The sequence below is a fragment of the Embiotoca jacksoni genome, unplaced genomic scaffold (assembly GCF_022577435.1).
Source record: "Embiotoca jacksoni isolate LCO1_2020_lvr unplaced genomic scaffold, fEmbJac1.0.p SCAF_95, whole genome shotgun sequence".
Classification (NCBI taxonomy): domain Eukaryota; kingdom Metazoa; phylum Chordata; class Actinopteri; family Embiotocidae; genus Embiotoca; species Embiotoca jacksoni.
Genome location: NW_027185453.1, coordinates 116506 through 132873, shown reverse-complemented (window position 1 = coordinate 132873; position 16368 = coordinate 116506). Strand labels below are relative to the sequence as shown.

The window sequence follows — 16368 nt, the reverse complement described above, 5'->3', positions numbered from 1 at the left end:
TAGATGGTAATTACAGCTTAATGTCTTCTGCCACAAACATCCCACCCATGTATGCCGCACACACCTCATTATGTAACGCACGTGTTTCAACACGCACACACACACACACGCACACACACACACACACACACACACACACACACACACACACACACACACACACACACACACACACACAATCACACACCATCCTAAACAGTTGCCTGATTGTACCTGCGCAACTTCTGAAAGAATGAAAACATTCAGAGATGTGAAACTGCTCAGAGACTTCCGTCTACTTGCGGCTCCGTGCTGAAGTTTTTCAGCACGTCGTGTTACCGCCGCTACGATGCCTTCAGGTCACAAGTCTAGCAGACAAACAGCTGCTCTCCCCGACAGGCCGGATCTTGTGGTTGTGTCTACGTTAGGAAATGTAAAGCCACTCAGAGGCGCTTCTGTCTGTTGTCCATATTGACTTCCAGGTGGGGTCATTTTCTCTTTGTGTGGCAGTCAGTGGTCTCCAGATGCTTTTTGCTCCGAGCTAAAAGTTTGGTTTAAAGTAGGGCCGCCCCCACAAATAGTCCACAAAGTGGAGAATAATTGTAGTTGACCCAATCTTCATTGCGTCGCAGGAAGACAAAAAAAAAACCACCTTTAAACTGTGCCTTTTCAGAAAAGTTATAAATAACGAGTCTTCCTCTTTAGGAAGGCGGCCTTGCAGGTACCTGGGTAACGTTTGTCCAGTGGGTACTTGTGTAGGAAGTGAGTGACTCTCGCGTGTGAGAAGGAACATTAGCAGCATGTAGCGTCAGCCACTGTGAAGCGTATGCAGACAGCAGGTGATAACGTTACTGTTATCAGATATAAAGTGTCTAGTTATGGCCAAGTTTCAGTGTAACAGCTACCTAAGTGTTACGGACTGAGTTCACTGCCCTTGAAAACTGCACGGTTGGTTCGGATAGTAAATACTAGTCACCAGGTATAAGCTGGGACAGATTGAAGACTCTAACATGAGCTATCAGGCTAATATACAAAACACTTTGTTGAACTAAATGTTCAGTTTCCCTGCTGGATGTTTGACACGTTCAGAATCACTATTTTTGTCGTTAGAATTGTCGTTGTCAGGCGGCTCATTATTACAGTTTTGTATTTCTCTTTAATGTGGCACAGTGTTACATAATATTACTTAAAATATTCTTTGTAAGCCCTGCAACTGAAACTATTTCTTGATGCCTCCAAAAATACATAGTTGAGTAATTGAATTAAAATCATAAATGGGCGATGACTCGTCAACTGTTGGCTCGAACTAACAACGATTAGTTGACGATTAGCAGAATCTTTATTCGGAGCCCTGGGTGTAGCATTATAAAATCAAGTACTATGTTAGTTTAGAGCAGGAGCCTCCAACCAGTAGCTACTGGTTAAGTATGTGTTGGTTTTGTATCAGTTTGTTATTGTTCACACAAAAGATGCTTATTCAGCTGGTTTGGGTGGAGCTCAGCTATATGAATAAATGTTACTAAACACGAGTAGCTGTTGGAGGAAAAAAAAGTTGGAGACCCCTGATTTAGAGAAATATAACAATAAATAAGAGCAAAGAATAGCCATGACTCAGCAGTTTGCAGCAGCATACACAAATAATATTTACTCATTCCAGTATCCTCTTTAGATTCTGATCAGATATGACATCAGTAAAAATATTAAAAAGAATACAGAAAAAAAAGTAACCTGCTCTCCCTCATTCACTGGTACTTTAACACACTGTCCTAACAGAATCTCTTTGCAACACAACCAACACATCCAGAAACCGTGTAGCCCCGCGCCATTCAAAACAACACCCCACGCTACAAGCTCCGCGTCCAGCTGGGGGGTTAGCTCATCACATGCCACGAATGTTCAGACAACCCGATCGGTTCCCGCTCGCAGACGGCGACGGGGAAGTGAGATGAGGTGCTTCGGGTTCAGCCATCTGTCACCTAAAAAAAGGGTGTCTGACCTGCCAGCTCCGCTTCTGCTCCGACGGCTCGCAGACGGATCGGGAGCTGGGCGTGTCACTGGGAGGCCTCCACACTCGCTGCTGTTGGAGGTAGAATTACAAGGTGTTCTGCTCTGGGAGTCACAAGGTCGGGAGGGGGGGGGGTTCATTGAGGGTCTGTGTTGTGTGTGTGTGTGTGTGTGTGTGTGTGTGTGTGTGTGTGTGTGTGTGTGTGTGCGCGCTGGGCGTGCTCGACAAGAACCTGCTCTGCAGTGGTGGTGCAGTGGTGCCACACTGATGCCGGTATGATGTAAACAAGGGCTGCCTGAGCGATGGCGGCTCCACCCTCCGATTCCTCCCTTCGCCCTCTGTTCCGTCCTTTGCTCCGTGCAGCGAGGCACAGAGGCATCAGCCGAACGGCCACTCGCTCCGATTCCCTTCCACAGTTTTCGCTCACAGATTAAAGCCCAGCATGCAGCAAAATCTAATTCTTCAGGGTTGGGTTGCACCAGCGATACATAAATAGAGCCTTACTAATTTAGTAAAAAAAATGGACACAGTTATAACATAGAGCATGACAAAATGCTCTATGATAACTACACATGTACAGTATATTAAATGTTATATGTGTCTTAAGATTATTTTACAACAGTAGATCATTTGTAGGTAGATTTTTTTTATATTCTTTGAATTTAGATTGTCTTGTCAGATTAGCCGTACAGTGTATCAAAGGTTTGCTCAGCCACTCTAAAGCGTGGATCATTCAATGGACGTTGATGTAGTCCCAACAATGACGCTGGTAATTGAGTTTCAGCAGACATAATACAGTATGGTGGTCAAAGCTGATTGGTTAAAGGCCGTTCCAATAGTTTCAAAATGAAACCAAAGACTACGCCCATTAGGATGCAACCACTGGTAAATATCCACAGTGAAGTGAGGCCAGACCTGTAAAAGTGGACGTTGCTTCCGGGTTTAAGAAGTGAAGCCAGTGCAGAAGTAGCTTTAAGTGTAATACCACGGAGGGCCACTAGAGGCTGGCTCCAAAATGGCTCCATTGACTCAACTTCTCTCTTGAAATACAAAGTCAACACTTTTTTTTTGGAAGTCATGATGGTGTAATTCACTAAAGTCTTTCCTTCTAATTCGTTTTCTGGCGGTCCATCTGAAGATTCAGTCAGTAATTAGATATCAGGCTTGAAAATGCTGCATTTTTGGGGGCGTGCCTGTTTGATTGACAGGCTTGTGGTGCAGTCAGGTTTCCGCTATTGGTGGGCGGGTGTAGTGTCTTTGGGTTCTCAATCAGATTGAGTCAGATTTACCACTAACTGAATCCCCAGCTCGTCCAAATATGATCACTTCTGGTTCCAAAGTAGCAAGATGGCGGCAGCCAAAATACAGAATTCGAGGCTTCAGACCGTCAGTTCACAAAGCAACGGGTACTGTCACGACTAGTTGCCACTTTGGTAAACAGCAACGTTTTGGTTGTGCGTTCCAACAAATGCAACCGTTTGTGTCAGACGGGGGAGGGAGAGGGAGGGAGAGGGGGGGTGAGTGAGGGTTTCTATCTTTGTTGCTGCACCAGTTCCTACTGGTTGGTGCACAGTGAAGACCAACCATAAAGTCAGCAGTGAAAAGGACTGCAGTGCATGAGGAGCTGCAAGAGAACAGGGCTGACACTAGCCCAGCTCTTTTCCCATCACTTTGTTATCTGGCTCTCTGATTGGCTGGCACATAATGTAGTTTATGGGCAGTGCAGGAAGACAGAGACAAAGTTGGCATAATAAGAGGAGGACTGGCAGACCGAGACGGAAACTGATTCATGGGTTGCTGAACTGCAGAGGATGGCTGTGCAGAAGCTCCAGACAGTGTCTGTGCTGTGTGTGTGTGTGTGTGTGTGTGTGTGTGTGTGTGTGTGTGTGTGTGTGTGTGTGTGTGTGTGTGTGTGCGCGCGCGTGCGTGTGTTTGAGTGTGCACTGACAAATAGCTAGAACTGCACTTTGTTTCAACTTCTGGTTTTCTGTGTCTTTGTTGGCATATTTTTTTCTTAATGGCAAACAGGAAATGTAACCCATCTGGTTTGTATCTAAAAGCGAGTGAGGGCTGCTTAAAGCGATTGTTGACCGCAGAAAAGACACACACACACATAGGCCAATATGAGCATGTATTTTGCTGCCATTTAGTTTACTGCGCTGCGTCTCGGGCATGCCGAATAGCAACCGTCGCAGTAATTATCTTCATTGGCTTAAAAGCGTTGCTGCAGACAGAGCTTTGTCGTCTGAGGATCCGTCTGCTCACCAACAGCTTCATCACCAGCCACAGAGGAACAAACAGAATAATATCAGCTCAGTGAAACAGTGTTTTTTCTTCATTTTCAGTCACTGACACTCACTCATAAATCATAAATGCATACAAAGACATTGTGAAAATAAGAGTAAATGGGTGTGACTTCAATACGGACAAAGCACTGATTAATAATTAAAGACATATGTGTGTATAGTGGTGCAGGGTGGGTCTCCTGGTAAATTGAAGGTAACCTGGTAACATCAGTTTGTCATCAGACTGGCTTTATCACTACAAGTTATTTAATTTATACAGAGTTAAAATGCAGATCATTGAACTGAAGACTAACAGTTCAATTCATTTCAATTCATTTTAATCCAATTTGAATTATAGTGCAAAATCACCACAACATGGTTCGAACAAACTTTACAAAAAAAAACTACAATAAAATATTGATATTAAGGAAATGTTAAAACAACATGCAATAGCAGAAAATGCGTGAAAAGCAAGGACACGTTTAGTTAGTCTTGAAAATAGAACACGTCTGCCACCCAACATTCTCCGATGGATTGGATGAAGGTGTGAACTATTGCCTGCTTCATTAAAGAGCTCTTGAACACCTCTTCTTAGTGTAAGTAGTGTGAGATTAGAAGTTACATTGTAGGCTACTGTACCCACCGGTGGAGCTATTAGTGACGATCTATGAGTAGCCATGAGTGTTAACACAGTTGGATGTTCGTCGTGTCAGCCATGAACATTATATCTTGTCAATCATTGTTGAACTTTCACTGCAAGAGAAAAAGGTGTTGAAAATATGCTTTGGGATGTCAAATACAGAGCAAAATTGTGCAAATAATTTGCTTGCTTGGTGTTTTTTTAGTGGAGGGGTGGGGGGGGGAACTGATCCACCATAGGGTCATGATAATTTGTATGCCTGTATTGTATCATTACAAATCTGCCAAGTGTTGATTATTTTATTGTATAGATAAACAAATACATAAATTTGTCAGGGGCATCTAACATTTATGACATGTTTTCCTTTTGGACACTCAATCTGCAGTTGAAAAAGAGGTAAGAAATAGCAAAATATCACAAAATATGTTAACACAATACTCAGCGTATCGAAAATCACAATAATATTGTATTGTGATCTCCCGCCTCAAATTTAAAGTTAAACTGTTGATTTAAATGTGTTCATTCAACCTGTAAGTGTAACACTGAATATTTGCAGTAAAGTTTGCATTCTTTTCGGAAGGAGAAATGTTGTCAGTCTCGTCGAAATGAAATGATCAACTTTGAGGGAGTTCAAATATTTTTGGGATAATTGCAGTTTTAGCTGGTGTTGCACGACAAAGCGTATTTTGTTCTTCTATTAGTTTGGGTAGTCGCACATTTGCGTACTTACCTTGCTATGTTGAGCGCGTTCACGCTGTCTAGTATGGAAACATGCAGTGCACTTATGAGTATGCGGGCAGTGTTGCTTTACTCATACTGGTTTAATTGAGTGCGAAACAATGGAGACTTTCTGGCCCCAAGGTCACCATATTTGGCTTACGAAGTGGGAAAAGGAGGAGCTCCGGCCTGTTTTCAAACTGCAGTGCCAGAGGAAGCTGCAGCTGTCACATGGATGTGGAACATGTGGAATGCCACACTGCACCGAACCAATGTTCCAAATGACACGCTTTCCTCACTACACTAACAAATACTTATTTATTAAGTAAGTGAATGTGAACAGGTCGGTGTTGTCTCAAATCAAGTTGTTGTGCACTTACAGGAAACACATCACCTGCCAAAATATCTGCGCTTAAATATCATTGTTCAACACCTGCAGATTTCGCAGACAATTCGAAAAGAATTTTGCAACGGTGGCCCCGCCCCTTCCTCTAGGTAGCCAAGATGGCGACTGTTTAAGTGTGGAATGTTTCCAGTGTCTCACACTTCTTTTTTTGGACCTTCATCCTGGTACTGGCAGAGCGCTGCATGTTTCTGTACTTAGAGGTGTGAACGCACTGATGCACTTAAAGTAGTGAGTGTTTGTACACAAGTATACATCATATGGAACACAGCACACAAGTTAAACACAATAGTGTTTACTTTTCACTAAGTCCCACTGTACTGCTGTTGGATAGAAGCTATCAGTATGTTTATTGTCCAATTGTCCTCTGTGAAACAGAGGACATGAAATGATGTTCATCTTGTGGTGGTGGGGCGTGGTTTGGTTCAGCTGCAGGAGGGACTGATTGGGGGAGTGGTTCAGGGAAAGGTGCCTGGAAGGTGCTTAATTAGCTCCAGCTTAAGTCAATCAGTGATTGTCCCTCTCTTCCTTTAAAAACCCAAGCAACAGGACACCAGGGGTCAGTCATTTGGACATGGAAAGAAGGCTGGCTGCGCCCTGGCGCCCGAGTGATCTATGTTATTGGTTGTGTGAAATAAACTCATTGGAAAACCATACTTTGGTGGAGTGTTGTGCGTTCGGCCGAGAGAACCCACAGTGACGGCAAGGATGTCTGTCACAATTTCAAGGTAAAAAAACAAGCAAACCTGCCAAATATGTCGGTGGGTGATGCATTCAAATGTTACGCTCAGTGCAGGACAGCAGTGTTTCAGTTTGAGACGACATTACCCAGCCAAAATGAATGCACCACAGAAGGAAGTGTACTAATGAAAGCATGTTGAGTTGAGACCCAGCTTCTATTTCAGTTGAGTTGGCCTGCAATGCTTTAGGCAAGGCAAGTTTATTTGTAAAGTGCGCTTCAACAACAAGGCAATTCAAAGTGTTTCACATTAAACCATTAAAACCAACAAAACATTAGGCAAAAGGACATTTAAAAACAATTAAGAACAGTGATTAAACCATTAAAAAAAGTGATTTAAAACATTAAAAACAGTCATTAAGGCATTAAGCACACTAAAAATAGGATCAAAGTTGCAGTGCAGTTTAAGACATCCTCAAATCTTTGCTCCCAGTGAAACGCAGCAAACAGAAATGTCTTCAGTCTTGATTTAAAGGAGCTGAGGGTCACAGCAGACCTGCAGGGTTCTGGGACTTGGTTCCCGATATATGGAGCATAAAACACAAATGCTGCTTCTCCATGTTTAGTTCTGCCTCTGGGAACAGAAAGGAAACTTAAGGCTTGAGGTTAAAGCAATACAAGCAGACCTGAGAAAGATCCATCATGGGTGTTTTTTTTAATTTTTTTTTACCCAAAAGGAGATGTCTGGTACTTTTTAATAAGCCTACTTCTTCCAACAAAACAACATCAGCACCCGTGGGCACCGGCATGAAAATAGCTTTTCCTACATCAGAAAGTTCTTGTATAATACCAGCGCGGAGTGATACACTTCCGTTATGGTAATGTTCAGGGCATGCTGTTTCAATAATAAAATTCTGCTAACAAGCAGAGGGAGCCACGGGGGGGACCATCCATTGAGTTCGGTAACAAGCAGAATGTTCCCATTTACTGCTGCGCGTGCTTCCTCCCAGCATTTTCACTTTGAACATTGTCGTGAATGAATGCATTGATAGTATTGACGCAACCCGAGTTATGAGCAGCCCGTCCGCGACGCGCTTCTGATGTTTATGGATGAGGTTCTGGGAAAACCGACACAAAGGAGCGAATGGGTGGAGCCGGTGAAAGGGCAAATGGAGTGGTGGAAGAATGGACAGCTTTATCCTTACAAGTTTGTTTTTATAAACCCTCCCAATCATTCGACTACGTGTTTCGTTGAATGTGTGGGCCTCTCGGCTTTCTGAACCTCGATGCGCTGCCGCCAGCGTGACTCCAAACTTTTAGTTCGGTGGGAGATTTCGATCCGCGCTCACGGTTGACAGACATCCACATGCTTCATCAGCTAAATTCTCCCTTCAGTGCATCACTTCAAACCCAACAGCTCTGTTTCTTCTGCACACACACGCACACACGCACACACGGACACACACGGACACACATGCACACACATGCACACACGGACACGGACTGTTAATCCCGGCTCACATTTGTTTGAGTACACACACTTTGCAGGGAACGACACTTGAACACACATTTATTTTTCCACGCGCAAGCACATTTCGTTTGTTCGGTCTCCATCCTTGTCTGTGTAGATCTTCGTCTCTTGGCGTGTGTCGCCGTGCGTCCTCATATCCCGACTATATTAGTGCTTCTCCTCCCCGCTCTTTATTTCATAGCAGCCAATCTGTCATGAAGTTACAGCCACGCTGTTTTCTACTTTAGTTTTGAAGATCACAGTCAAACGTTTTGCAATGGCTGACTCTTAAATTGGACCCAGATTGATATCGGGAAGAGATGTTAAGTGGGATTCAGGATAGTGTACTGAACAGGTTCACCCGGTACAGGACCTAAATGGTGAGAGGGGCCTGTGGGCCAGAGCCTCTGACAAGATCTTAAATTTGGATTAAAGTGACTGTACCCACCCAAAATTTGTGAAACAACTACAAAGTGATGCAAAATTACCACAAAGAGACACGAAAAGATTATATAGAGACATAAAACTGCCAAAGACAGATCCAAGATGACTTCAAAAACACTTGTAATTACTACAAATACCACTCCTGCTTTCAGTTTGGGTGTCTTGCGTCTGTATAGGAGAGTTGGGGAGCCTTTGACGTGTCTCTGCCTGGAGGCCCTTCGCCTCATAATCTGTTCATGAGGTTGGATAGTTGAATAATCTGTGAATATGGGACATTTAACTTCACCAGTAGGTTCTAGGTTTGATGTTTTTTTTTGCTTTGGCCTTTCTGTATGAAGTTTGTATGTTCTCCCCGTACCTGTGAGTGTTAACCTGACGCATATTTTTCACGCGAGCCACACGTGGTTCCCAGGTAAAATATACAGAGAAACGATCTGTGATCACATTGGTGCTGTATAATCACAGTAAAAACACAGTGTAGACTCCAATTATATCATCACAACAGGGTGGCGGGCGGGATTTTCTTCACTGCTCTCTTTGTCTCTGTATATCTCCTCTTTAATTAACCTGAAACTGTTCATCATCAGTCTTCAATCTGAGGTTTTCCTTAATATTCAGTAAACAGAGTGTCGGTGTGGAAGGCTCACTATATACACATACAGTGGTGCACAGAGGGTGATGTAGCATGACGTACTGGTAAAAGGGTTGCTGAAATCGATGAATGCTGCAGACATTTATTTTCACACTCATGGAGAGATGGTGAATAAATACTCGGGTGTCTTTCACTGTGACACATTACACAGGGGGAAGATGAGCAATTGTCATTTTTCATTCCTATCGGAGCGTCTCCTGGGTTGGACTGTTTTCTGGAATCAGCTGCACACAAAGGGGAAATGCAATAAGACCACAAGAGGAAATCTATAAAGGTGGAGCTGATTTGAGTAGAATTAGAAAATCATATGTCTATTTTTTTTTTAAATAATTTATACCTCAATATCTCCTTTGCAACCACCAACTGGTTGTGGTGAAATAAACTGCTTCACTACTGTAGTGATATAACACTGATACTGTCGGGTACAGTGTTCCATCATTTCCCCCGAAATAACAGCAAAACATACATTTGAATGTATTAAAGCTATTAACTCAAACATCCTCACCAAAACGTTTTAAATGCATCATCTGTTGCAACACATGCTTCTACACAGCATCCCTCTGTTAACCCAGCAGCGTGGAATTTTTGTCTCCACCTTTTGCCAGTGGAAGTAATTAGAAAAAAATACTTTTGGCACTGTTACATCACAGGTACCGGCATACCCTACTATCCCTGCCTTCTGAATCACACATTATGTCTTTTTACTTTTAGTACTTACTTAAGCTACCCTTAAAAAGTATGTACTGCGACATTTAAAGTAAAAAGAAAAAGGATGCAATTTGGAACGAGTTACTTTTAATGCCTCGTCTTCTTTTTCTTCTTCTTCCTCCTTTTTGCTGGTGAAGCATTAGCGCCACTAACTCTCTTGGCGGCTCAGTTGATGTGACATACTGTGGTGGTGGGGTGTGGTTAGCTCAGCTGCAGGGGGTGGAGAGTGGGAGGAGTGGTTCAGGGAATGGTGCCGGGAAGGGGTAATGAGCACAGCTGAGCCAAATACGAACTGATGAGCACAGCTGAGCTGGAGGTGGACTGATGAGCTCTCCCCTATAAAGGGGAGCAGGGAGAAGGAGGAAGATGGGAAGCGCTTGCACATAGACCTTGGTGTATGGACCGGGCAAATAAAGGCATTTCACACCCGAACGTATGACTGAGCGTGTCATCTGTGTCCAGGAGAGACCCTGGTAGCACCAACCTTGCTACACATACCTTTCGCCGTGCAGAGGATTGTGGGTCAGAACAGCATGCTGGTTTGCATACTGCAAAATAGGACCAGATGTAGTAGGACATCCTGGTACTTCTGGCTTACTACTTTTAACATATTATGTATTGGGACATACTAAATCTCTTTCTTGAATACCAAATAGTATGGTAGTATGGATATTGGAAAGAGGACATTTTGCTACTGTTGCCCCTTTAAAACCGCGGATAAATTGTGCATGGATAGTTAAATGAAATGAAAGGCGTCACAACGCCCGTGAAATGACTCGTTTCACGATCAAAATTGAATCCATGCGGTCCGATAGCATTCGGAATCATTTGTAAAGTCTGAAACAGCTGAACTATTGAATTATTTTATCCCCATTTAAATAGGCATAAAGCCAAACCTTAAGTTAGCTGGCTCGGCCAGCAGAAGTCTCCGGTGCACATGCTCTGCCCATGGAGCATGCTCAGTATACATTCATCCGACCAGTGCAGGAATGTCTCACCAGACACCAGATTTAAAACTCAGTTTACCATAAAATACACTGGAGGTGATAGACTTAAACATTGTGTGAAGTAATTTAGCAAGGGCTTGAATGTAATGGACCTTCCTATATATGTAAAAGGGCCCTGTGATAGACTGACGACCTGTCCAGGGTGTAACTCTGCCTTTGCCCAAAGTGAGCTGGGATAGGTTCCAGCCCCCCCGTGACCCTGTTCAGGATAAAGCGGGTATAGATAATGGATGGATGGTCCTGCGAGATAAGTTTGAATTTTTTCTTCCAACAAAAGATCATGTCAACAGACTCGCAAAAAAAACATTGTATGCATGGTGGCTTTAAAGTAGTTAACAGGAGCAACAACACTGTAAACTAGTTTTAAAGTAGGAACTTGGAAAGTGCTTTCAGCATTGCATGATTTACTTGCTCTGACATGACTCAGTTTGTTTGTGTGTGTGTGTATGTGTGTGTGTAAACCTAGACATGTGTGGGTTATTTCCCTAAACCCGGTGAGCTGTTAGCTTCCCAGCAGAGGTGAGAGGCCTCAGTAAAAAAAAAGAAAACGGGGAAAGCCCACGTCGTGTGTGTGAGTTCAGATCTCAGCTGTGCTTATGAAGTGAGTGCATGCTGTTTTGACGCCCCACTTAAGAGGGACAGGATGAGTCACGGGCGTGAGTCAGTGAAAGATTTAATGGGATTCTCAAAGAGTTTGGTATCATGCTGTGTCAGCGTCATCGTTTCATAAACTGGGAGCCTAAATGGCAACACGAGTGGTATTGAAAACTGGACTTTCTAGAATCCATGTAATCTGACACGCACAGTGCCTTCGCTGTATGCCTGACTGTCCAGGGATGTTTCATACCTCATCGTGCAGTGACAAATCTGAAACTGATGACCGACAGAGATTTGCCTGAATGTGAATAAGTCTTATTCACTTAGGAAACGAGTATTAAATTGGATGATTTCTTGATTTAGTTTTTGGGTCCTAATTTGTAACATGATCTGTTTACAAACCCAAAATTTTAAATTAGTTTTGGGAAAACCAGAAAGAACAGGAGTTTCAGTGACTATGGAAAAGAGAGCTTTTGTTTTTTTTCTGTCGGTTATCTTGGGCAGCTGTCCAAATGTCTGTCTGGCAGCACCGATCAAGACTGTCGACTGGTCCTGGTCAGTTTGTTATTAAATCTGTAGATAATCATGTCCTTTACATAAGGACGGGTCTCTTTTGACTGTTCCTGTAGCAGCAATCTTTTGGTCAAAATTTACATTTCTGTCCCTTTCATGTTTTGAGAATTATGGAATCAACTTTAAACTGACATACTAGTTCTTGGGACATCGCTGCACCACAGAACAGAGATCACGCAATACGAGACAGCATGGGCTGCTCGAACTCTCAGTCCTTCAACTGCCAGTTTTATACAGCCGATTTTCATGGCTATTGCGAATTTAAATTGACCATCCAAGTGAACAATGCTGACCAAACTACCCCATGAACCTAATCACTGAACCCTGCGCTAAGAGGCCAAATACCACATTGATTTTGCTACAATCATTTCACTTAGCTGAAATGAACGTGGTCAGCCTTTTGGGAGTATCGTTCAGTCTCGCTGAATAACAATCCTGACTAGAATATCTTTCAAACTATTGATTTTCTTTCGATATATATTTCTTGACTGCTGCCTTCTCTTCTCCTCTCAGCTCTTATGTACAGTGGTAGCTGACATCTCAGCTCGGATTCTGACCACGACCAGCCCGGACGACCAGCTCGTCCTCTCCCCCCGCCACTATCAGCACACCGACCCAGACTCGGGCATCCAGCTGGACTGCGACAAGTGCCCGGCGGGCACTTACGTCTCCGTCCACTGCTCTCCGACAGCCGTGAGGGAGTGCAGCCCCTGTCCGCAAGGCTCCTTCACACGTGGCGAGAACGGGGTGCAGCAATGCCACCGCTGCCGAGCTCCGTGTGCTGCGGGCTTTCTCGAGAAAGCGCCCTGCTCGGCCACCCGGGACCGCGTCTGCACGTGCCCGCCCGACAGCTTCCTGTCAGGGGCCGGCGATACGGGGTGCAAGCCCTACTCGCTGTGCCCTCCGGGGACCAGGGTGAAAAAACGGGGCAGCGAGACGGAGGACGTGCTCTGTAAGCCGTGCACCAAGGGGACTTTTTCAGATGTGCAGTCGAGAGCGCTGAAGTGCCGAAACCACACGGACTGCCAAGCTCAGGGCCTGGTGCTGCTCACACCGGGGACGAGAGAGATGGATAATGTCTGTGGACCCCCTCCTACAGCCATACAATCTGTCCCTGCAACCACTGCACTGGGCCCTGCACCAGCTGTGCTTATACAGGGACCCATGATTTCTTCAAGCTCTCCGTTATCGCTGACTGGACGCGCACATAAAGGTGAGAGGGGGCAGGGGATCCTGGTTCTTTTTGGGTATTTCTAATGTAGTTTATGTTTATGGTATATCACAATTAGAATTTATTGAGTATGGTTTTCATATAGCTTTCAAGATGACTCGATGTTAAATAGTTGCGTCATTAATCTGAAAAAGTATGGTTCGTGAATTTATGCCCTCTTCTGCCAGTTATTGTCCTTTAAAAATAATGAATAAACAGGAGTCAAAGGATGAGCATATGACTAGACAGCATATGAAATGCTAGATAGCTTTTAATTTGAAACAGACACAGGAAGTCGCGTCATTCAGCCTAACAGTGACTTCATCTGTCAGTCATGTGGCATGTGGCCGACCAATGGTGTAACTTTTATCACTGTTAACATGCCCAAGGGGCCGTGGAGGCAAATGAGCAGATCCGGAGTCCAGAAGGAGTTTCGGGTGAAGCTTCATTATACATTAAAAAAAAAACACCACAACACAGGTTCGCCGTCACCTACTAGTCCCCCTACACAAACAAACCGAACTCCTCATATGCACCTGATTACCCTAATCAGCCGGGACATACCATCAATAGATAAATATATATCAACAATTAATATGTACAATACATATTTACATTAATCCACCAACTCAAAGATATCAACAATATTTTACAAATATTTACATTCCTGATAAATATAGGAAACATCAATACATACTGTACATAAATAAACAGAGCAACACATACATCTTGACTTCCCCCTTCCCACTTCCTGTGGTTAGGAAGGTAAAATCGCAAATGCACTCACACTATAGTTGCCATAAAACCGTGTATAACACAGGTGCTACTTTTGATCAAATGACATAAATTAGAATACTTACTCAGGGAAATTATGGTTTCCCCCTGCTCCATGCGCATTACTCTGCTGCATTCCCTTCAGTCTTGGAGCTTTTTGATCACACCACCTATATATCTGTTACTTCGAAAGGAGACCTATCGGTTTTCTGACATTACTTAATGCAACATTTCTTCCGGATTTTTGTGTAAAGAGTGGACACTTGTTACATACTGTAAATGCCCCTACACCTCTTTATGTATTCTTGTGCAAGTCGTGGCAGCATCTTTACATAACACATTTTTCCTGTGGGAATTCCCAAGGAGACGGACACCTGTGGGCATGGAAACAAACTGGCAGCTGCTCCCTATCTCAGGAATGCTACTATGTGTAGACAGGAGGAGTTATGTGTATTTCCGTCCTCTTCCTTCATTATCCTTTTCCCCTTTTTAAGCAGAGATTGAAAAAAACAAAACAAAAAAACTTTTGTTTCTCTTGTTTGTGTCCACCTGCCTTCCTCGTCATCTCTTTAACTGTTTTTAACCTCAGACTTGACTCAGTCTGCCGGTCATTTCTCAGAATCAACTATCCATAGCCAGTAACCCCCCACCACCCACCCGTTGAAAACCCCCACACCTATAATACTGTCACTGCTGTTTGTGCCGGCATGGGATCGATGGCTTCTCAGCCACTTAATATGACCCCCGTCTGTGCTGTAAGAGGAAAAGTGGGAGGTGGGGGTGTTATATACTCACTGTTGTTACATTAACCTGTCTTTTACTGTCTGTCCAAACGAGTGTGGACCACCTAACTCTAGAAAGAAAAGGAGTGGAGAATGAGCTGTAGTGTGTGTGTGTGTGTGTGTGTGTGTGTGTGTGTGTGTGTGTGTGTGTGTGTGTGTGTGTGTGTGTGTATAAAAAGTGTCCTAACACGATGGCAACAGCGGTAATAAAAGACCAACATGCTCTCACTCCATATGGCTTTATATAATTCAACATGGAGAGAGGCTTTAAAGTGACATCACAAATCTCCTAAATGTTCAGCGGAGACTTTGCTTTGAATGTTTACATCCAAACAAAGTAAATCAAGCAAAAAGAGACACCACTACCTGGAAAACATTGGACAGCAGCACCATGCCAGTAAATACACATTTATTACAGCACCAAGTCAATTGCTCCAAACAATTTTCCTGTTTTGGCCTTTAAAAAAACATGAAAAACAGTTTGAACATGTTAACATGACTTGCTGTCGTGGGACTAGTTAAAATGTTGATGGGCTTGTCAGCATTTACTACTACTGTTTGACAAAGGTTGTTAAAGGTCATTGCATTTAAGTTGATGAGTTTGATGTTATCGTCTGTGCTTTCACACATTAAAATCAACAGTTCGATGCATATCACGCTTGTTAGCAATGTGTGATTAAAAAAACAAAACAACAGGCATTGCTTTCCTGTATCTATAAATGCTGCTGTAGTGAAAAAAAAAATTCCCTTTGGGGATTAATAAAGTAACTATCTATCTATCTATATGTATAAAAGCCACGGTAGCAGGTCTGCAATGCTAACTTTAAAGAGCAGTGCTTCACAACCCACTTCTCCGAGCGTTGAGTAGAATCTACAGCGGCCACAAAACATGCAAAACGCCCTCTTGGTAATCAGTGTTTGGCTCGTCCCTTAGCATTTAAACTACATCCCAATTGTTACTGAAGAGAAAGCCAGATGGTCAGAATGTCAGTAGCCTGTAGGTATTTGCTCTTGAACCAAAGTATTGGCCGAGGTTAAATTCGGACTAAAATGAAGGCCTTGATCATCTTCTGGGGGCCCCAAGGCTCGGTATCAATCTCGATGGCCAGCCAAACCCATTAGTTCAGCCTGGAGGACCAAACGATGGACATTTCTAGAGCCTTGCTAATGGCTAATTAAAATAAAAGACTTTCACTCAACTTTTAACAACTTTTGCAAACAGTTTTACATGAAACTTTAAAATGTTACTGCAAGAAGTAGCAAGTTTTAGGAAACATTACATTTTCCACATTTGAGTCAAATCTTGGTGTCTCATTTTAAACTTGTTGTGTTAGATATTAAGATAAAGACATTTAACAAGACAATTTCATTAGTGTGAATCCTTTTATTGTGTTTAGAAAAAA

The 16368-nt window shown here is 43.3% G+C and overlaps 1 protein-coding gene across 2 annotated transcripts in view; it reads left to right on the top strand.

Annotated features, from left to right (window-relative positions):
* Window positions 1-16368, top strand: part of tnfrsf21 (tumor necrosis factor receptor superfamily, member 21) — a 50833-nt gene that overhangs the window by 3998 nt on the left and 30467 nt on the right. For both annotated transcript variants that reach the window (XM_069142006.1, XM_069142005.1), the window contains exon 2: window positions 12713-13412. In XM_069142006.1, coding sequence (XP_068998107.1) covers window positions 12713-13412 — 700 coding nt within the window. The remainder of the gene's footprint in view (window positions 1-12712; window positions 13413-16368) is intronic.